The sequence below is a fragment of the Belonocnema kinseyi genome, chromosome 9 (genome assembly GCF_010883055.1).
Source record: "Belonocnema kinseyi isolate 2016_QV_RU_SX_M_011 chromosome 9, B_treatae_v1, whole genome shotgun sequence".
Classification (NCBI taxonomy): Eukaryota; Metazoa; Arthropoda; class Insecta; order Hymenoptera; family Cynipidae; genus Belonocnema; species Belonocnema kinseyi.
Genome location: NC_046665.1, coordinates 59482380 through 59506651, shown reverse-complemented (window position 1 = coordinate 59506651; position 24272 = coordinate 59482380). Strand labels below are relative to the sequence as shown.

The 24272-nt window shown below is 26.9% G+C and overlaps 1 protein-coding gene across 4 annotated transcripts in view; it reads left to right on the top strand.

Moving 5' to 3' along the window:
• Positions 1-24272, top strand: part of LOC117180900 (monocarboxylate transporter 14) — an 81270-nt gene that overhangs the window by 50502 nt on the left and 6496 nt on the right. For 3 of the 4 annotated variants that reach the window (XM_033373500.1, XM_033373503.1, XM_033373502.1), the window contains exons 3-10: positions 5428-5571; positions 5639-5844; positions 5922-6150; positions 11960-12417; positions 16589-16829; positions 19825-20000; positions 21501-21723; positions 23198-23445. In XM_033373500.1, coding sequence (XP_033229391.1) covers positions 5428-5571; positions 5639-5844; positions 5922-6150; positions 11960-12417; positions 16589-16829; positions 19825-20000; positions 21501-21723; positions 23198-23445 — 1925 coding nt within the window. The remainder of the gene's footprint in view (positions 1-5427; positions 5572-5638; positions 5845-5921; positions 6151-11959; positions 12418-16588; positions 16830-19824; positions 20001-21500; positions 21724-23197; positions 23446-24272) is intronic. The other variant, XM_033373501.1, reaches the window with a different exon arrangement.

Sequence of the window (24272 nt, the reverse complement as noted above, 5' to 3'; positions counted from 1 at the left end):
GGGATTCAGTTCATTTTTGCCCCAATTTCCAAATATATTCGTAAAAGCTAATTTTGTCTATATAAGTATATTTGAAAAATAGTTTTTATTTTTTAATTAACTATTTAACGAAATAATAAAATGATAATCATTATTATTAATTACAAAGATATTAGAGAAATAAAGTTTTGTTCCATGCATTTGATCAATTTTTTCCCCTCAGCTTTTAACAAAGTGAAGTTAGCTGATGGTTGAAGTGAAAATACCTAATACCTATACTACCGACTTCACTTTTTCAGTTCATTCAATTTTTTTTTACTCAAGAACTTTTTTTGTAAACAAAATATCGGACTGAAACTTTGGAAAATGTATCAGAAGACCATAAAGTACGTTTATGTACTTGATTTGATGCAAAAAAAAAACTAGCCTCCTGTCGCCGACAGTTGAAACTGGCCCATGTGTTGAAAACAGCCATACGTCGGCGCTAGTAGTAACTTTGTTCTAGTTGCTTTGGCAGTTATATGTCTTGTCATGTTGAGCCGTTATAAAATCTTTAAAAAATGTCAAGAAAACGGTTTATTTTGAAAGATTTACAAATTTTTTAGGCAAACTAAATTTTGTCAGGGTGTGAACAAAAGTTCTTAAAATTCATGGGAGATTTTTTAATGATTGTTTTGTCAGGAATTTCAAGAGAAAATCGAAAAAAGATCACAACAAATTTTGAATCATTTCCTAAAATTTTTAAAAAGTGTGAAAGATTTAAAATCAAAATTATGCCATTATACATGATTTTAGAAAAAATTTGAGTAAGTTTAAGAGATATTAACAAGTTTTGAAATGATTAAAAAATAATTGAAACTTGTAAAGATTTTAAAAGAATTTTGTAAAGTTTCATGAATATGAAAGACATTTTTTCAGGTTCCTAAGAAAAATTAAAATAACTTTTTATTTCAAAAATTTAATTTGAAGAGATTATTTAAAAAGATTTTAGAAGATTTCCAAAATAGTCAAAGGAGAATCGGAAAGACTTTAAGGCAATTTTTTAATTTTGCAGGATAAATAAAAAATGCCGGAAAAATTAAAATAATTTTTAGAAATTAGTAGGTTTAAAAGTTCTGACAAGATTAAAAAAAAAAGAATTTTTCTTATATTCGTGTGCAAATTTTAAATAATGTTTTATTTTCAAAAATGTACTTTAAGAGAAAATTGAAAAAGGTTTCTAAACATACCAAACGATTTCTTAAAATTTCTAAAAATAGTTTAGAAGAATTTAAAGCAAAATGTTTCAATTTCGTAAGATTGCAAAATAAAAACGAACAAAAATTGGGTAGACGCAGGAAATATTTAGTATAATTTAAAAGAATTTCGAAAGTTTTCCAAGAGAATAAACAAATTTTTGGTAAGATGCTGGGGAAATTTAAAAGATTTTAAGGTAATTTTCTTTAAATTTTGGAATGATATTTGTAAATTTTGAGAAAAATTCGTTTCAGTAAAAAATATTTTCAGGAATTTAAGACGTTTTAAATAGATTACAAATGTTTGAAAACTAGGAAACATTTTCGAAAATGTATCAAATATTTTTTGATTCCTTCCCAACTTCTGAAAGTTCTAAACATATTTTAAGAGGACTCGAATTTTTCATAATATTTCATAAAATCCTATATTATGAAAAAAATTCTTTTAAATCTTCTAGATTGTTTTTTGACAAGCCTGAAATATTAAAATATCTTTTATATTTAGTCAAGAATATTATGAAAATTATATTTACATAAATTTAAAAACAAGGTAATAATGATAATTTTCTTGTTCTCAATTCTCAGAATTTAATTTCAGCATGGATTTATTATAGCACTTCGAAGAATAATTTCAGATTAATGTGAGTGTTGTCAAAGATAAAAAAAATATTCGTTAATGGTATTATTTTAAGAATAACATACACATTTTAAAATATTTTAGCTTCGTTACAAAGTCTAATTGATTAAAAAAATATCAGATTTAAGAGTTCGGTATTTCATTGTAATAGAAAACAATATTTTAATACTTATCATATTCCTTATTTATCATCTATATATATATATAATAATTATATTTATGATATAGTAGTATTATATTTTAAAACGGCAAACAAAACAAAAATTAGTTCTTCATCACTATATTTAAAAGTGTTTGAATATCCGGGACAAACACAGAAAAATTATATAATGATATTAATAGCTCATAAATTAATAATCAATTAACTATGTTCAGCAGTTCTAAATTTCGAGAATTGAAATATTTGTGGGAATTTAATCATTCGTTTATTTAACAATTAGGTCTTGAAGTCGGTGAATTTTAGTTTCGGATATTTTTAAATTCGAGATATTAGTGTTTGTCAATTAAAAATCTTGTCGTTGTTTGAAATTTGGATCATTTTATAGTAATATATATTTTTGGCATTTTTTTCATTAATTCGTATATTCGTTATTTATTTTTTATAAATTCTGAATATTCATGCATTTTTTTTGTTTGTTTGAATTATGTCAATTATGCTGCTTTTTCCTATATTAAAGCAAATAATACGTGAGTACATAAGTCTCATTTACTACCTGACTCTACGCTATGAAGAAAAAAGTATTTTAAAAGGCTTTTCATATTTATTTTGTCATTTTTATGCATTTTTCATAGGGTACTGCATAGTTTTGCAGAACAAAGTTACTACTAGCGCCACCGCACGGCCATTTTCAACTCTCGTGACACATTTTTTGCATTGGGCAGTACAGTGGTAGCACCCCCCTGAAACAAATCGTACATAAACGTAATTTACTGTCGGCTCTTGTATTTCTCAATGTTTAAAGCCGATATTTTACATAAAAAAAAGTTCTAAGGTTCAAAAAATGTCAAGGTACAAAGAAATATGTCAAAAAACGGTCCCAGTTTTAATTTCCTTGCAAGTAATTCTTGGCGAATTTCTAACTCAAATTACGTACACAATCCCTTAAGGGATTTCAAAAAATTTAAGAAATATCGAGGGACTTCAGAAAATTGAAAATATTTTCAAGCATGTCAAGGAATTTCGAAAATCTTTGATTTAGTTAATCATTTTTACATTTTCCAAAATTTTCCAGGGCTTTCGAAAAAACTTATAAGATATCCAAAGATTTCGAGGGATTCCTAGCGATTCGAAAGCTTTCAAAGGATTTGAAGGTATTTCGAGGATTTTCATTAAATTCATCAGGATTTTAAGGGATTTAAACGTTTTTTTAAAAGAACTTTTATAAATGATATTGATTACAATTATATTCAAGTACTTTCAAATAATTTATACTTTTTTAAATTTTGTAGGATTTTCAAAGATTTCACAGGATTCTAAGACAATTTAAGAAATTTCACAAGATTTAAAGAATTTTACTAAATCCAGAGTTTTCAATTTTTTTCTATAGAATTTTATAAATAAGTTTAATTCAATTCATATTCAAGGGTTTTCAAAAGATTTATATGGGGTAAAATTTGCCGAGTGTGCCAGCTTAAAAAACTCTCGTTTTCACTTTTTTATGAGGGGTTGGAAAATTCCTTTTAACGAAGTTTACAATAACAATCATTATACAATACAGAAATAACAACTAAATCAACAATTTCCATCCCATATTCGTTTTGGGAATATTTAAAAAAACAATCAAAGCTTTTTTCTATCCGATTTGAAAAATTAAAATTAAACATGCCAATTTTTGAGAAAAAACTCAAAAATGTTTTTAAAACGAAAAATCAAGGTGAAATAATTTTTTTAATGTTTAATAATTATATTTATTGTAAACTTCATTAAAATAACTTTCCAAAACCCTCATAAAAAAAGGTAAATTGGATAACTGTATCAGGGGTTATGTAAAATAGAATATTAGCGATCAGGGTGTATCACAGAAAATTCAGGGCCCAATATGTACTTTATGGAATAAATTTAATTTTTACGGATTTCAAAAATTCAAGGTGAGAAGATTCAGATTTGTCGGACCTCCATTTATTTAAAATATTTTGGACGATTTTAATGGATTTAAAAATATTTCCGAAGATTTTAAGTCATTTCAAGAGATTCAAAAAGTTTTTCATATGGATTTCAATTAAATTTGTAGAGATTATAGAAATATCAAGGTATTTCACAACGTTTTTCTGTGTAATAATTGTTCTAAATGAAGTGTTAAAAATAAAATGATTTAAAATTAAAAAGTTAAAAATTGTATTTTTAGACATCAAAACAGAACGAAAGCTTTATGAAATTGATATCTCAGGAATTAAATAATTTCTTTAACTTTTAATGTCTACAATTTTAGAGTTCTGAAGTTTCATGTTGAAAGCTTCGATTTTGTAATTTAATTCGTTTTATATTTCCCATTTCAGATGAATCATTTTCGAACGTTTTGTTAGAATTATTCAATTTTAACGGTGTATAATTTTAAAAAAATTATATTTTGAAATGTAAAACTGATGGTGAATTTATTTTTGAATCTTAGAAAAATATTTTTAATTAATTTTAATGTTAAGTTATAAATTTTTTATGCAATAACAATTTAAAAAAGTTGAAAGTTTTTTATTACAAAATTTTTAACACCTTTAATTAGAAATTATAAAATTTCAATTACTTTGAATCTTGAAAGAATAAAAATTCTAAATTAATTGCATAAGTTTTAATATTGATTGAAAATTGAATTTGAAAAAGTCGATTTAACAATTTGAAAAGTTTTAATTTTTTAAAGATTTAAATTTACTTAAAACAATCGAAATGTTAAAGGGTTTGACCATACATTTTTTTTAATATCACAATTCTTAGCAAATCGGTATATTCTAAACAATATTTTTTAGAATAATATAATTTTAAAGGTTTATAAACATTTACTCTAACTTTTTATGTGATAATAATTACAATTTTTAGAATTTCAGAAGCTTTGACTTTAAAACATTAAATTTAGTTTTCAGTTTCAAATTGTAAAATTTGAATTGCTTCGAATAGAAAATTATTTCAATTCAAACGCTTTTAATTATAAATAATGTAATTTAAATGCCTTTAAATTTGAAATGATCCCATGTTCAAAATTCGAATCGGAAAGTATTTCATTTTTATTGTTTTGAAGTAGTCCTGTTTTCGAAATTTTAATCTGAAATCATTCAATCGCGAGAATTTTTAGGGCTTTGATTCACATTTTTTCAATGCCAAATTATGCAAGTTTAATTTCTCTTAATTCCATTTGAAGTATTTTCCTTTTTTCAAAATTTTGCCTGATGTAAAATGGTTTGATTTCGAACGTTTTCAATTTAAAATCGTCATGGAGTACTAAATAATTATAAAAACTTAATGATTAAAAATGATATTACATATGGAAATGGTGTAGAGAATATTTGCTTCTCTATTATTATGTTATATGTAAAACAATTTTTCAATTAAAAATTTAATTTTTAAATGTCAATATTTCTTTCTTCTAGGACCTATTGTCAGCGCTTTAACAAATAAGTATGGATGTCGGAATGTGTGTATAGCAGGCAGTTTTATTGGTGCTGCTGCATTTGTCCTGTCGACATTTTCAGGCTCCGTAAATATGCTTATATTGACTTATGGAGTAATGGGAGGTACGTAAACTATAATTTCCTTTCCTCTAAAATTTAATTTTTTGATAATAATCATGATTTTTTCCAGGTATTGGTTTTGGTCTTATTTATTTACCAGCTGTAGTATGCGTAGGATATTATTTCGAAACTAAGAGATCATTAGCCACGGGGATTGCTGTTTGCGGTTCAGGATTCGGAACTGTCTTTTTTCCGTCCCTCGCCGAAGTTTTGCTACAAGAGTACAAGTGGCAAGGAGCTAACTTGATTTTAGCTGGCCTTATTCTTAACTGCGTGGTAAGATTTAAAAAACTTGATCAGTATTTATCAATTAAAGTCTGAAGACAATTAACTGAAAATTTGATAATCCCCAGGTCTTCGGAGCAATGATGAGACCTCTAGAATATTCAAAAACTTCGTCCGTTAAACCTTTGCTCCAGAGGATGGCAGAAGAAAAAAGGTTTCAAATGGAACGAGGAAGCATCGGAGGGTCTTACTTTATGGTGCAACTTCCGGACGGATCGATGGAAAAAAGAATGAAAATGCCAATTAACGTCGACCCTGGCGTACACTCCAGTTTCAACTTAGACCAATTAGTGCCTGGTACGGAAATCCTCTTCTCACAAATTCTCGCTTCACTAATCACAAACAAAAATTACCCGCAACAATTTTAAACTTGCGATATTTAGAATTCAGGCCTCAGAGACCGGTCCATGTATTCCTTAATGTACCGCATATTCAGTTAAGGTCCATAAAGTACCCTATTTTCTAGATTTGGTCCCTATGGGTACCCTATTTGAGTAAGGCACTTTAAAAAAAAAAATAACAAAAATCAAAGAATTTCTGTGAGATGTAACTGTTAAAAAAAATAAGTGCTGCCACACAGTCACTTTTCATTAAATAAATTAATTCATGGGTTAATCACTATTCATTTTAGGTCTACACCTAATTTTTAACTATCTTTGCATTCTTTGAAATATTTCAAGGTATTTATAAAGGTTCCGAGAAATTTGTTATAGATTTCAAACATTTTAGGAAATTTGTCAGATTTTAGGGTATTTTTAAATCTTCTATTGCGTTTTCAGGAACTTTTAACTTGAATTATTTTATGGAATATTAAAAGATTCAAGGATGTTTATTTAAAAATGAATTTAATTAATTTTCGGTTATTTTAAAGCTTTTGAAATTTGTAGGATAAAGAATTTTCTAGAATTTCTTAAGATATGGAACAATTTTACAGGACGTCTGAGGTTTTAAAAGATTTCACGTTATTTTATAAGATTTCTGAGGATTTCAATGATTTCAAGGGATTTTAAAACTATCAATGTATTTTAACCCTTATTGGTCAAATTTGTCGGTTTTTGTCCGTCAACTTTATGCACGGACAACTTTGTTATTTATGCTTGAAAAAATCTGCAAATTTATGGGCGGCTATTTTCAAGTGTGCTCTTTCAGAATCTGACCCGAAAATTTCGAAAAAGCCACCCCTACCCATCCTATTTTTTAATTTAAAAAAGTGATTTTTTAAGGTATTTTTTTGAAGTCGAATTTTCGATGCGAAAGCGCTCTTGGCAATAGCTGAAACAACAAAAATTGTTGCTCAAAATTCTCAAATAATAAAGTTATACACACACAAAATTAATTGTTCATTGTCAAGAGGTTGTACAACCACCTTTAATATAACATATTTACGAAAAATCGCTATTTTTCGGATTTTTCTGAAAATAAAAACAAAAATTTACAATAAAAAAAAGAACAGAAAATAACAAAAAAAACTAAGAAAAAGGTTCTTTATACGTAAGCACATACAAAATTTCGAACCTGTTTATCAAAAAATCATTTAAATAAAATTCTACAGATTTTCCAAATTTCAACCTAACTCAACTTTTATTTATTTTTAGAACTAAATTTATTTTCAATTTTTTGGTATTGAAAATAGTATTTTTGAAAAACTCAGATTTTCACCCCTTTGGGCTATCTTATGGAGTTTTAACGCATTTTAACCTTAGATAACAGAAGAAAATATGTTTTCTATTATCTGTAATATATTTTCCCCATTTGTGTGGTTTCAGCTATCGCCAAGACCTCTTTCGCGTCAAAAATGCGATTTGAAAAAAATTACCTTGAAAAATCACGTTTTTTTTTAAATTGAAAAATAGGGTAGGAAGGGGTGGATTTTTTTTTTATTTCGAAATTCTCGAGTCAGATTCTGAAAGAGCAGACTTGAAAATATCAGCATAGAATATCACGGCATTTTACAACATTTTAAGGCATTTTGAAGAATTTATTCATGAGAAGTGAGGTATTTTGTAGGGATTTGAAGATTTAAAGAGATTTGGAATTACTCTGAACTCTTTTGAATTTTATGAATTCACTGGAAGTTTTTTAATTCACTTGAGTTTCTATAAATACACTCTTTTTTACTTAATGCAATGGATTTTATTTTTAATATTTAAAAGAGTTAATTTAATTGATCCTGAGGATCAATTAATAAAATGATTAAAAGATTTGAAATATTTTAACGTATTTTTCCAAATTTCTTTGAATTTACAAGAGCTTTAAAAAAATTCAAAGGGGTGCAAAGGATTAAAAATCATTTGGATTATTATTATATTGTAAAATATAATTAATATATTATTATATTGTAAAAGATTCTCAGGCATTTTTAAGTGCTTTAAAAAGTTTCAAGGGATTTCAAAAGATATCAGAGGATTCGAAATATTTTAGCAATTTTTTAAAGATTACCAGATTTTTTTGATATATTTCAGTAGTTTGAAGGCTTTCAAAAACTGATAAATATGAGGGTATTTAAAAAGATTCCAAGCCATTTTCAAGAGATTTAAAGAATTTTAAGGAATTTCCAGGGCTTATAATAATTTTAAGGGATTTTAATGATTTAAATCGATTTCAAAGAATTTGTCACCAGACATGAGTAATTTCCTAGGGTTTCGAAGATTTGAAGAGATTCTTAAATATTTTTTACTATTCTGTTGTAATTCGCGCTGAATTCTTATTAATTTATCCTAAACCCTTTTCAATTTTTCTAAATTCACTCAATTCTACCCAATTAAATTACTTTTCCTATGTTTTTGAATTGTTTTCAATTCACTTCGTTTTTTTTAAATTTAGGTTGGTTTTTGATGAATTTCATCTGATTCTTCTTATTTCTTTTAACTGTCTCTAAATTCACTCAAAATTTATTGTAATCAATCAAATTTTTTTTTATTCTTAAAATTGTTCCAACTCATTTAAATTCTTTTGAATTTCTCTTGAATTGTTTTGTAATCATTAGTCACTTCTTGTTCTAGAAATTAGTAGGGTTTAAAAGATTTAAAACTTTTCTTGGAATTCACCCTGAATTCTTTTTAATTGTTTTGGAATTTTCTTGATCAATTTTACTTAATTCAGTGAATTTTTAAAAGTTTTTTATTCAATTGATTCTGAAGTCTATTACCCTCATATTAAATTCTTAGGCATTTTATCATATACTTAGAATTCCCTTGAATTTTTCTAAACTTATTTCAAAGTTATGAAATTCAATTAAGTTTTTTCAAATTGTTTTAAATTCATGTGATTTTTTTTTAAATTCATCTTGAATTTTCATGAATTCCATTGAATTCTTCACTTTGATCTTAAATTTATCTAAATTCAGTCCAATTTTACGAAAATCATTGGAATTTTTTTTGTTTTCAACATTTTTCTTAATTCATTTAAATTCTTTTGCATGTAAATTGAATTGTTCCGAAATCTTCGGAGTTTATCCTAAGTTTGTTCCTTTTGAGCGCGAAAAAAGTACTTTATGAGCACGGCAAAAAGTAAGCTTTGTTATCTATATTTTATCCCGTAGGGACTGTGAGGCCTGAAGATTGAAAATATCAGGATGGTCGTAAATTAGGAAAAACCGAGAAGTGATGGAAAAGTGAAGGATTAAAAAAAAAATCTGGCAAAATTCAGAGAATTTCTATAAGATGCGCTTTAAATAAATGAAGAATAGCGGTACGGAACTAGATAATTAAAAAATGGCAATTTTTCGGAAGAGCGAGAAAACATTTTCTAAATATGAATCAATATTTCATGATAAAACAAATAGCCACTCGCAAACCGAAATTTTGTTGAATTTAGAGCAAAAAAGTTCGATAAAAAAATTTATCCAGGTTCGAGTAAATGCACTTGACAGTTGACATTCTCCAATGTGACACTAACTTATAATTGAATCAGGCTTGACTGCTGGTTTCGAAAAAAATTATTTTTTTAAATTTTAAAATAAAATAAAATCATGCTTTCGAGGTATTAAGTTTCTGAATACGGGTGAACAAAGTTTGATGTGAAAAAGTTAGCCTATTCCTTGAATTTTCATGTAAAATTTCAATGAATTTAATTAAATTGATCCTAACATTTTAAATACGTTTTTTTCTCTCCAAATTATTCGATAAAAAAAAGCTATTTTGTAAAAATCCTTTTACCACTATTTTTGTTTGTTTTAAATTCAACAATTTTGTTGAAAATTAATCTTTTTGGGTGAATGTAACTATTTTTAATTTAAAATAAAAATTTATTTAAAAAATTTTTTTTGAAGGCGATTCATCATTTCAGTTAAAGTTCATCTTGTTTGTTGAAAGTTTAAGGCCATGTGACGAGTGGGTCACGTGCCCAGATTCCAACCTTACCCTCACTTTTTTATTTCCCAACTTATTTTCACACGAAGCGCCACATCGAGTTGAAAATTTGGCACAATAAATAAGAAGCACTAAGAAAGGTGGATCTGGTCCTAAATTTTAAAAATTATGAAAAAAGCAAAAAAAAAAAATTTACAACAAAAAACTTTTTTCATAATTATACAAATTTAGGACCAGGCCCACCATTCTTAGTGCTTCTTGTTAAATGTGCCAAATTTTGAACTCAATATGTCGTTTCATGTGATAAGAAGTTGGGAAATAAAAAATGTCGCGGTAAGGTAGGAATCTGGTCACGTGACCCACTCATCACGTGGCCTTAACTGCTTTTGAAAACTAACCTTTTTTTGGATGCCAATTAATTTTTTTTAACAGAAAATGTTACTTTTTCATTTTTTATTAAACATGATTTTTCTTCAGTTGAGATTTCTTTTCCTTTAGTTAAAAATGCAGCACAGATAAGAAAAGTCTGCTAAACTTACAGGCTTTTCAGTTACATTAGGGACAACGTAGGTTTTCTGTAAAGATTACCGAATTTTCTGCAGCATTTAGAGAATATTCAGTACTTTTATAAATTTACGCTATTTTCTATCCCTAAGTTGTACAGAAAGTATTCGTAAATTTGTAAAATTACTAAAAAATTTGAAACCCCTGCAGATAATTCAGTAAGTTTCACAGAAATAGTATGCTGTCCCTATTTTAACCAAAAATTCATGTTTTCGGATTGAAAATTGAACAATTTTATAGAAAAATCGTCTTTTTAGAGTTGATGTTGCATCATTTTAGTTAAAAAATGATGTTTTAGTTGATATTTAATCTTTATTGATAAAAAAGCTAATCTGCTTAGTTGAAATTTACTCTTTGTTTATAAAAAATGCAACTGTTTGCTTAGAAATTAACTTTTTTGTTGAAAATTTAACTTTTTTGTAGAAAATTTGTGTTTTTGTTTGAACATTGTTTTGTTGTTGTTGTTTGCTTTGACTTCAAAGTGAAACTAACTTGTAATAAATTCATCTTTTGGTTGTAGATTTATCATTGTAATTGACAATTTCTCTCTTGATTGAAAATTAGGTTTTTTTTTTGGGTGAACTTTTTTTTGTACTGAAAATTTAACTTTTCCATGTTTGGTTGAAAATTGAACTTTTTTAGTTGAAAATTCAACTATTTGATTGCAAATTAAACTTTTTTTTTAAGTTCAACTTGTTGTTTGAAAATTCGACTATTTGTTTGAAAAATTATCTTTGTAGGTTGAAAAGTCAACAGTTTGTTGAAACATCAACTATTTTTTTGAAAATTTAATTATTTTGTTGAAAAGTCAGGCATTTTGGTAAAAAGTCATCCTTCTTATCGAAAATTCAACGTTCTGTAGAAAATTCGTATATTTGGATAGAAAATTCGTCCTTTTGAACTGAAAACTCATCATTTTGTTTTGGGGAAAATTCAACTGCCTTCTAAAATATTTTATTAGTCGGTTGAAAATGCAACTACTTCCGATTGAAGTATAATCCATCTTTTTTTTAAATTTGAAATTTGAAATTTAAATTTGAAATGGTTTCAATCAGTCGATAAAAGATTTTATGTTAAAAATATTAGAAACTAAAATTCTGGTGAGAGATTTTTGAAAATGAAATTTTTCGGCCACCCTGAAGATTGAAAACGCAGGTTTGAAATTGTGGAGTATTGCTTTAGTTTTAAGAAAACTTTTGTCGATTATTTTAATTGATACTCATTTTTGAAAGGAACTCCGCTGACTCCAGTACCGACTGTGCCGACCCTTCCTACAATCTCGGAAGCGAAAGTGCAGGAGCTTTCTTCGAGCGGGGCAACGAGCAACAGTGGAAGTCTGGATTTGAAGAATTCGTCTACCAAATCAAAAAGCAAGAAAGCCATCGATGATACCAAAGAGACGAAGGACGTCCTCGACAAACCTGACGAATTCAACAAGTCATCCATCCCTAGAAATGCTTCCCAACCGGCTTTCACAACTCACGTCCAGGGTTTACCGAAAAATGGATCTGTACCCTTTTTCGACCGAATTCGCAAAACTAGCACCGGAGAAAGATACAAGCCGAGCCTGAGTGCAATCAAGAATTCGAGATCTACTTTGAATTCGAATGGCGATATCAGGAAAAGTTTACATCTCAAGCTATCCGTGAGCAGCATGCTTGGATCTCGAAACAACAACGCCGAACTAGATGTGAGTTTACTAGAGCTTGGTTAAAAAATAACAAATATTTTGAAATGCAGGATTGATTGATTGATTGATTGATTGATATGAAAGAATAGGTACGATTTCTAAAGATGCATTTTAATTTGCGCATAAAAATGTTTATTATAATATCATTCAGTTTAACATGCGCATTTCCAAAATCGTTCACTTTAACAAATTTTTATTTTTAGATTTTAATTGTTAAGTGTACATTTTATTTGAAAGAATTTTATAATGCAGTTTTAAAGACTTAAGCCATTAAAAATTAGAAACGTTTGAAATCGAAGATTTTAGATAAAAAAGATTTTTAGCTGATCAACTTTGAATATAAATTAATAATGATTTTTAAAATTGAATTGTTCTTTAAGATTTAAACAGTGAATAATAATTAATTTTACAAGATGATTCGAAATCAGTTCGAAACTTTACAATTTTCAGTTTCTAACGTTAAAAATGATGTAAACTATTTTGATTGGAAAGTCTTATTACTTAAACAAATTTAAACGCCTGATTGAAGCTTTATCAATTGTTTTAAATTAAAAAAAAACCTGAAAATAATATATTCATAATCAAAAGCTTTTATTAAATTTCACATATTATTTTAGTCCAAAATATTCAATTTTTAAACCATTCAATTTGGGATTTTTTAATCAAGAAAAATAAGAATTACTTAATATTTAGAAATATCTGACTGTTTATTTAAAATCAGTAATTATAGTAAAATATTAAAAACTAATTTTTGAACGTTAGATTTTAATTGTTCTATTAAAAAAAAGTAATTTCTAAGTCAAATTGTTAAACTTCTATGTATAAATAACAATTTAACATATATTATTCTATAAATAAATTCCAGGAAGTTGAAGAAATATTTTGAAGTTTTGAATAAATTCAAATTCAATTTCAAATTTGAAATGATTTGAAGTATTTTAAACAAAGTGTCTACGTGTACCGACAAAATCCGGCTATTAGTAACAAAATTTCGGTGAAAATAGCTCACGGAATAATTTAAAACAAAATATAGATTTTGAAAGTTTCTTACAAAAAATTAAAAAGATTTAAAAAATTTTAAATGGCTTCAGAAGATTAAAAAACATTTGCTGTGGAAATTAATGATTTTTATTTTGAACAGATAATTTTCAATGATTATTTAAAAAGTTTAAGAAAGGTTTACAAAATTATCAAACATGAAATTTGGAAGCATTTTAAGCATTTTAAACCATTAAAAATATGAATAATTTAACTTTTAATTTAAGAAGTGCTCAGTTTATAAAAAAATGTAATCGTCAATTTTTAATGTTTCTGGCTTAAAATTACTTTAAATTATATAATTTTGACATTCTTGTAATTTATTGATTGATTCTTCAATTTGTACTTTAGAGAATTAAAAATGAGAACGTGGATTTATATTTTTAGAACTGAATCTGAATTTCTGAACTCTACAATTGATTAAATTTGTTATTTGGCTGATTAACTGCATTTAATACAAAATTATTCAGTTTCAAAGTGTCAGTAGCTTCCATTTTATACGCTTTATTTTCCATTTTATACGCTTTAAAGTTCGATTTTTTAAAATTTCATTGACTTAAAACGACCATCTTAAATTTAAATTAAATTGATTCAAACTTAAATTCCTTGAAACTTACATGAAATAGTGAAATAATTGTTTTTTTAAACCCATTTTACAAAAAATGTGTTTTTCACTGTATGAGATGATGGGAATTTTATCTAAAACTATTTGTTTTTTTTTATGAAGATTTATTTTTAGTATTCAATCATTGTTTTATACTTCACAAAACTATCGTAAAAACAGTTTTATGCAAAAATTAATGTACAACTTTAAAATTGTACCTACTCTTTCTAGTTCCAGTTTTCGGCACCAGGTGGGGAAATGATAGATCACCATTCCCAATGGCGTAATAATAATTTGTTTAAGATTGTAAATCTTCTTTTAAACCTATTTTTTTAACAAGGAAGTAAATCAGAGTTCGAATTTCTTATCTTATAAACTTATAAACTGTTTAAAATATAATTTTTTTCCGAAAAAACACTTAGGTAATAAAAAATGCTTCAAAGATTGTAAATCGTTTTCAAATTATAATGATTTTTGTTTAAAAATACCAATCTCAAGTGAAAGATACTACCTAACCTAAGGAAGTTAAAAAGTGCAATTTAAAATATATATATATATATATATATATATATATTTTAAACCAAGAATTATCAACGAAAAATACTAACATAATGTAACAATCCATTGTTCCAAAATTGTAAATCTTCTTTGAAATCTAGATTGAAAACCGTTACGTAACCTAAAATTGTTAAAAAATTATGAAAATTTTTTAATCTTTGCAATCAAATAATTTACGATTAAAAATAACCATTTCTGGTTTAAACTGCTAAGATAACCTAAGAATTTTTGAAAATTAGGAAACTTGATGATATATATTTTTAAATCCAATAAAATATTTTAAATATGATAAAATCCCTTAAAAATAAATTAAATTGATTCCTTACAGTTCTCTAGAAATCCATAGAAATATGTAAAATCTTATGCGATGTTGGAAATACTTGGAGGTCCTATAAAATCCTTAAATCTGGTGAGATTCTTTTAAATTCCTTAAAATCATTGGAAGCCCTCCAAATTTCTTGAAAATCCCTTGAATTTTGTGAAATTCTTTGGAATCTTGTGGACTAGTTTAAAGGCTTTAAGATCCTTGAAAAGTTTTCTAAATTCCTTTATATCTCTTAAAATAGTTAAAATCCGTAGAAATCCCTTGCAATAAAATTATTTTATTCGTTAAAGTTCTGTAGAAATTTATTAAAATCTCTTAAAATCTATTGCAATGTTTAATGATCGTAAAAGTCCATTCAAATAAGTAGAAGTCATTTAAAATCCCTTCATTATAATTTAAATTAGTTCCATTTAATTTCTCTAAAAAAAAACCGTTCAAACCTTTTGAAATATTATGAAATTTTTGGAGAGTGTGATTCAATAAAATCATTTAAATCTTGTGGAATTCCTTGAAAATTATTTAAAATACCTTGAAATTTCATTTATTTTGCAAAGTTTTCTAGAAATCCCTTAAAGTTTTTAAAACAGAATCTGTTAAAATAGCCTAAAATCTCGTTAATGCTTTGAAATAATTTGAGCACCAAAGCCCCTTTAATCTTGCGTTTTTCTTTGAAATACTTTGAAGGCTTTGGCAATGCTATAAAATTCTTTGAGACTCCTTAAAAAAATTGTAATCTGTTGAAATTCTTTGGTATCTTTTAAAATATATAAATATATAATCGTAAAAGTTAATTAAAGTAAGTAAAAATAATTTGAAATTGGAGATTCAGCAGAATCCTTTAAATTTTCTGGAATTTTTTTTGAAATACCTTACAATTCTTTGATTCTCTGGAAATCGTGAAAAACTCTTGAAAATTCCTTGAAATATTCGAAATATCTTAACATTCTTTGGCATTTCTTGAACGCCTTAAAATATCAGACAATATTACGGATTATGTCAGTTTAAACTAAAAAATTTATTTTTATTGAGTAAGTGTTTAAAACTTACAACAAATATTTATTTTAACAATATTTTTGCTTAGAATAATTTCTTACCAATTTAAAAAAATGGGTAATTAATTAAAATAGAATTTTAATAAATAATGTCATATTTGTTTTTTGAACACATTCTCTACAACCCTACTGTTTTCAATTTTTTAAGTAAATTTTTCGATGGCTAAAATCGTCGAACAATTTTCTTATAAAGAAAACATTTTTTGAATGACTGCATTTGAAGATTATTGACTTAATTTTAAACCTGGGAATAGTAGAGTTAAAAATAATTAATTATTTTTAATATTTTAAAATAACTAAGCAGATTTTAAATTCCTTGAAAAATAGAATAATTTCAAATTAAAACATTCAAAACTGTTCAGTTTCAAATTTAAAATAAATTCTGGACAGTTTCGAATGAACAATACAAAATGGATTTTACAAAATTAAATTGTTGTAAATGGAAACGTTCAAAGCTATCATATCATTAAATGTATTTCAGAAAATCTTATCTTTATCAAATTTATATTTATTTTTTGGTTAACTTTTTCACTTTTCTAAGATGAATGTCTCTAGGAGGCCTCTAAATTTGATCAAAACTATGCTTTTTTTTAGGATGGAGAGAGTATAACCTTCACAACAAGTAAATCGAGTTTGAGACAAGGAATGCCGAAAGAGAAGCCTATGATAATTCGTCCCCTGTCCCGAAAAGATATTTTTTATAGTGGTAGTGTAGTTAATTTACCGGAGTATCAGAGTCAGAAGTCCCTCACCAATTATCGGCAGAGCGTTATCTCACTTCAAAAATCAGTTAGAGGAGATGTCAGGGATGGAGATTATGAAAAAGGTCCACAACGTGAGTATTTAAGATCCTTATTTTCTAGGTTTGCAGGCCTCGAACTCTCCACACTATTGACACTATTTGATACTTTTTTTTGAGTGATTACACTATTTTCCTACAATTTTGAAAAAAATGACACTAATGGCACTATTTTTCACAATTGTCCACTGATGCGGACGATTAGCGGGAGCGGGGAGAAGTCAGATTGATAAAACCCTCTCAACAAAATAATATCCTTGGTAGATCTCTGGGATATCTCGAAAGGATATGGGATATCCTGAAAAATGTTCCAAAAATCTCCCGGGATATCCTTGACATATTCCAATATTTCTGAAATGCGGATTTATTCAAATATGTAGAATGCCTGAAAACATCAAAATTCGCAAAAATCCATTTGAGAAAAAACCACTTTGTGCAAATCTCGAATATTCGGTTTCTTTCAAAATCCTATCTCAGTATGATTAACAGAAAATTATTACTGCGAATAATTTTCATAACTAATAACAGCCTGCTTATAATAAAAAACATGTCATTTTCTAAAAATTTAAATGTGGCTGTTATTTTATCTGTAAAATCTAAATTGCGCGGTTTAAATATCGGACTTTTCAACGGTCAAATTGGTTTTTATGATAAATTATGATAAATGATTGAATTACGAGGGAATTTTCTTTTTTTTTTACGAATTAACCAGATACATAGTTCAAATTTCAACCAAATTGTTGAACTTTTAATAAAAAATATGAGTTCTCAACAAAAAACGTAATAAACGAGTTTTAAATCAAGAAGATTAATTTTTTATCAAAATGATGAATTCTCAACAAAATACATAAATTTTTCAAGAAGAATAATTTCCAACCGGAGAAAAATAGTTTCCCACTAATACATACATTTTTAATTGAATATTTGAATTTTCAACCAAGAAGACATATTTTCAATAAAGAAAACGAATTTTCTACAAAACGGATTCATTTTGTACCAAATAGTTTTAATTTGAATTAGTAGTTTGAATTTTCATCGAAATAGTAAAAATTTTAGTAAACAAATTAATTATTAACAAAAAAAAGAGTTTTGAACGAAAATTATGAATCTTCAACTACAAAAAAAAAATTGAATTTAAAAAAATTAGTTCAACCTGGGAGCTAAATTTTCAAAGTAAAAGGAATGAATTTTCAACGAAAAATGTAATGGATGATATTTCTTCAAAAAAATATTTTAATTAAAAAAAAAAAACAGTTGGATTCAACCAGAAAAGACAAATTTCCAACCAATAGTTTCAACCAATAATTCAAGTTTAAACCAAATAATAAAATTTGTAACCAAAAAAGATAAATTCTCAACAAAAAAACGTGATAAGACGAGTTTTCAACCAAGAAGATTGGTTTTTTTTTTACCAAAAAGATGAATTGTTAACAAGATACATACATTTTTAACTAAATATTTAAATTTCGTAACCAAGAAGATTAATTTTCTACTAGAGAAGACAAATTTTTCACAAATGCATACATTTTTAACGAAATAATTGAGTTTTCAACCAAGAAGATTAATTTTCAACAAATAAACAAAAACGAATTTTCCAAAAAATAGTTTAAGTCCGTATCAAATACTTCAACTTTATTCCCAATTATTGTTGAATTTCAAGTCAGAAAAACGAATTTTCTATAGAAGAATTTTCAACGAAAAATGTAATGGTTGATATTTCTTCACAAAAATATTGTGATTCATCTTTTTTCGTATCCTACATAGTTTGACCACAAAATGGAATTTTTAATTTTTTCTTATGCAATAAAAATTTGAATTCTCCATTTTCTAAGAAAATCCAAAGATTTGTTATAATAATCTTGTAGGGCTTTTAAAAAGCAATGATTTTTTCTCTTGACTTTTATCATATCGTGCGTTTTTTGGGTTGAAATTTTGATTATCAAAAATGGCTGGTTAACGAACTCGTCCTTTCTTTTAGGATCTTAAAAAAGTGTGCCGAAGATGGATTTGATCCGTTCAGTTTTTCGAGAGTTATCGTGTTTAAGGGCGGCCGGACGGACGGACAGACAGAAATGCACCATCGTAAAAACTGGATTTTCGTATTCAGGGGGTCTCGCAACGTGGAGATCCGTTGAAAAACTGTGATGTCAAATTTCTGAAAATTCTAATACTTTCTCAATCATAAATTATGAGAATGTAAAAAAAGTTTGATTTAACTAAAAAAGACGAATTTTCAACGAAGTAGTTAAGTTTCCTACAAAATTGTTGAATTTTCGACCCGTTAATACAAACTGTCTATATAGAATTTGAATTTGCAACCAAAACAGTTAAATTTATAATAAGAAAAAAATTAAAATTCGACAGAAAGATACACATTTAAAATTTTTTTAAATTGTAACCAAATTGTCGGATTTTTAATCGAATAAAAATTTGTTAGTCCAGAAAGACAAAATTGTAATTAAATTGTTAAATTTCTAAGCAAAAAGGACGAGTTTTCAATAAACGATTGAATTTTCAACCAAAAAGTATGACTTTTTAACAAAATTGTTGAATTATCAACAAAGTAATTCAATTTCGAACCAAATAATACCATTTGTAACCAAAGAAAGATGAATTCTTAACCAAAAATTTAATAATAGACATTTCAACTGAAAACAATGAACTTTTAACTGAAAACAGTGAAACTCTTCAACAGCCCTCCCTTCTATAACCCTTCCGAGAATTGAGGCCGCGTCGCATTTATGCTTAACAAGGGGTGCGCGGGATATACGGCTGTCACTCAGGCGAACACTTAAGTATGAACAAACAAAAGCGGAGCCGGCTATAATGAGTTAGTTCCCACCCACCTTCAGCCCGAAAATGGGCGCTATAGAAGAGTTTCACTGTAGTTGGATTTTCCTATTGGATATAAATAGGCATTTGGATAATTTATAGATTATAGAATAACATTTTATCGAATTTAATTATGTCGAATTTAATTATGGCTATGCGTATTTTTATTTCGACTTAATGATTGTCCCTTTATTTTCAGAGCCTCTGTGCCCTTGTCTCATTCTGCCAGATTCATTCAAAGAAGCTTTGGGAACGATGCTGGATATGAGTTTGCTGAGAAATCCTGTCTTTGTCATGATTGGGATTAGCAACATTTTCGGAATGGCCGCAACTTATATTCCGTTTGTGTACCTTCCCCGAGCTGCTGTAAAGGATGTGAGTAATTTTGTCTCCTCAAAACAATTTCAATTTACAAGTTGTTTGCGTAATGTTTAGCGATCCGGAAAATTCGAGAATTTTGAGCATTTTGCAAAATACGAGACTGCCGGGAATTTCGAATAGTCTGGATTTGAATCTTTTGACTTTCAAGCTTTTAAATTACCGCTTAAATATTTTTAGTTCGAACGTTCAATAATTAAACGTATAAAATTGAAATTTTCAACATTATTTAATTCGGCAATTTTAAATTTAATCAAGTTAAACCACAAAATTTGAAATTTAAACTTATAAATTGAACAGTTAAAAGATTTCCGATTAAAATATATGAATCCGCGTTATAATTTTTAAGGCTCTAAATTGAATAATGAATCAAAGAATTAAAAAAAAATGTTTACTGAATACTTTTTGAATAAAAATTTAAATTATTGTATTTTAAGTCGTTTCAAATTAATAATTGTTAAATTGTTATTTATACATCAAAGCTCAACACATCCACTTACAAATTAAAATGTTTGTAAATGGAACAATAAAAATTGTAGCGTTCAAAGCTTAAATTTAGGACTTTTGAATATCTGATTAATAATTGCCCAGTTTTAATAAGCATTCAAATATTGTTAAATATTAAAAAATGGCTCTTTTTTTAATTAAAAAATGGCTCTTTTTTTAATTAAAAAATTTCGCATTTAATGAATATAAATAATATTCGAATAGAATTGGAAATTAATTAAAAGCTTTTAATTATGAATCTATTAATTTGAAATTATTTAAAAATTGAAACTGGTTTATATAGTTTTAATCGGACATTTACATGTGTTTAACCACTAAAGTTTGAAGATTTTAGAGTTACGCATTATAAAGTGAATGATTTTACAAATGAAAAAGTTGAAAATTAACGGTTTTTCTGTCTCAAAAAAATCCCAATCATTTCCCGATCCAGCTGCTACCATGTCTTAAAATGATCAATTCAAAGGTAAAACATTCAAACTTCAAAAAGGTTGAAAAATGAATTTTTCCAAAATATTTAATTCTATTTTTTTCCTTACTTTTTATTCTTGTTAGTATTTATTTTAGTAATTATTATATTATTTTTAATTAGCGCATATATGGTGGACGTTTATTCAATTATTTAAAAAAAACTTTGCTGTATAAGAAATTTATTAATGTTTAAACTTATTTCATCAGAATTCAAGAAAAAATTATCACAAATTTCTATATCTTAGTCCTGTCTTCTGTTAAATTTTGGTTTATTAAAAAAATATGGGAAAATATACCAATTCTGATAAAAGAATATTAATTTTGTAAACTTTTCTAGTATTTTTTGACTAATAATGAGATGCGAAATTCAAACACTTATATCACAAGAAACATCCGGGGAAAATGTCAATTTCGTTCCGAGCATTCGGGATATTTGAAAACGAAATTTTGCTAAACATCACCCTGCCTTTGTGAAAATAAAACTGAATTATGTTTTTAAATTAATTATAAGTTGTTTTTCAGGGAATTGCAGAAAAGCCGGCGACATTTCTGCTCTCTGTTATCGGAATCACGAATATTGTTGGACGTATTGCCTGCGGATACATCGCAGATTTTCCTCGAGTAAATTCTCTGCTATTGAATAATCTCTGCTTGATAGTATGTTCAATTTCGCTGGCCGCGACACCCTTGTGTCACTCGTATGCAACGTATGTAGCAGCAAGCGTCTTTTTTGGACTCGCGATATGTAAGGATGCAATATTATAATTCGTCTTGCAAATTTAAAAGTTGATGTAGAAAAAAACAGCTACCCTATTCTGATTCTCAAGTTTTTCCATTTTAACATGAGGGCAAAGGAAATTAATGTTAGTCTTCAAACTCTTTTCTCTATTTCTCTCTTTTCCATCAGTCTACAAAGTAATCAATTAATACATGTTATTATATAGTTTAAATAATTTTATTATATTAATTCTATTTAAATTCTAAATTCAAAATTAATAAAAAAATGCTATTTAAACAAAACAAAAACTCAAATGGGCCAAAGAGGCGTGCCCTTATTCATTTGGCGTCATTTCCCAAAGTTTCAATACAATATTTGTATTTTCCAAAATATAAAAGCGCCGAATATAAACCACGTAATTGGTTACGTGATACACTGGTACATGTCCTTAAATGCAAACAGAAGTGATAAAATCGAATAAGAAGATCCAACTACTTTTGGTTGAAAGTTTTTAATTGAAAGTTTATAATTATATTTTTGATTCATAATTCATAAATTTCGGTTAAAAATTCTACTATTTAGTTGAAAATTTAATTATTTTATTGAAAATTCAACTGTCTTATTGTACAATTTTCTTTTTGGATACAAAACCAGTCCTTTTGTATTGAAAATACATTTTTGAACAGAATATTCATACTGTTGGGTTCAAAGTTTTTGTCAAAAGTTTAGAATTGTACTTTTAAATTAGAATTCATCCATTTTGGTTAAAAATTCTACTGATTAGTTGGAAATTAATCTTTTTTTGTCGAAAGTCAATTATTTTGTTTAACATTTGTCTTTTTGGATAGAAAATTCATTCTTTTGGATTGAAAGTTAATTCTTTTTAATTGAAAGGTCTCTATTATATTTTTGGTTCATATTTTATCTTATTTTGTGAAAATCTCTACTATATAATTAAAAATTCAACTATTTTGTTAAAAAGTGATATTTTTTGGTAGAAAATTCAACTGTTTTTTTAACATTTGTCTGTTTGTGTAGAAAAATTAATCTTTTTGTTTTAAGAATTCAGTTATTTGGTTGAAAATGCAACTGTTTTTTTGTTTGTTTGTTAAATTTAAATCTTTTTTGTTTAAATTTGAGCAATCGGTGGAAAATTTGTCTTTCTTTATTGAAAGTTAACCTTTTTGTTGAAAATTCATCTTTTTGGATTTCACTATTTTGTTGAAAATGCAATATATATATATATATTATATTTCTGTACATTTATATGAGCTTTAGAATCCGATATAGAATTGGTACTTTAAGTAATTCTTATGTAAAACTCACAATTGATCCACTAGCTCTAAAGGTTTTATTTTTGCTTCTAGTCTTGCGGGCATATTTTAAATCTTTTCTGTATTTTAGAAACAATAAAATTGTGGGTTATGCTAGGCTATATTTTCGAAAAAATAAAATAATTTTGCGTTTTTAATTTTCTAATCTACGTTTTCTTTTTTTTCAGCGGGTTATATTTCACTGACTTCGATTATTTTAGTGGATCTTTTAGGTTTAGATAAGTTGACCAATGCTTTTGGTTTGCTGATCTTGTTTAGAGGAGCAGCCGCGATGGTGGGACCGCCTATCGCCGGAGCCATTATTGATGCAACTAATAGTTATACAATAACATTTTACATGGCAGGATTTTTGTTTCTTCTTAGTACTATTACGAGTTTTATGGCTCCTATGATGAAAAGCTGTACCACGCCACAGGTAAGTTAATCGCTTAACATTTTTCGTTAATTCATTCAAATATATTAAAAATATTTACACTAAATCTCAGAAACTGTTGGATATTGTAAACAATCATTTAATATTTATAATTTGGAAAACTTTCAAATTCATTAGGTTTTTAAATTTATTTGGTGTAGTTAGGACGGTCGTTTTGATAAAAAAAATGCCCTCGCAAAATGCTTAAAGTGCTCGCAAAGTGTCTCAAAAATGCGTTCACAATAAACATTTTTTCGCAATAAAAATCGCGCGCCTAGGGCGCCCGACTGTTGCTTCTCGCGCTTCGCTCTCGATAATTTATTTACCTCGCGCTACGCGCTCGACTTTTCTGCACAGACTATTTAAAACTAAAGGTAAAAGTATCGACAACAGTAATTTAATGATTGTGAATTCTGTTTTGTTAAAGCTCCTTCGCCTTTAACGAACACATTCTCATCACGTAACTCGTGCTTTGCACTCGAGTTTATCCCTGGAATTTTATGTCATTTCCATAAATGTATATTATTATAATTCGTTACTTGCATTGGTATTAAAACAGACGAAATTTCATTGTTCCGTTTAAAAAAATTTGAAAGTATTTTTTGCAATTCATTTTGAATTCACCCTAACTTATTATTAGAACTGATGCCCACTTTTTGAATTTTTATCCAAACTGGCTGGCTAACGAACTTGACAGACAGACACATTCGTAAAAACCTGTTTTTCGGATTCAGAACTAAATTTTTCAGAAAATGGTGAGAGTAGATTTTTTATTTTTTTGCTTATTTAATTTTTATTTTAATGCAAACATCGAAAAAAATGTCGATTTT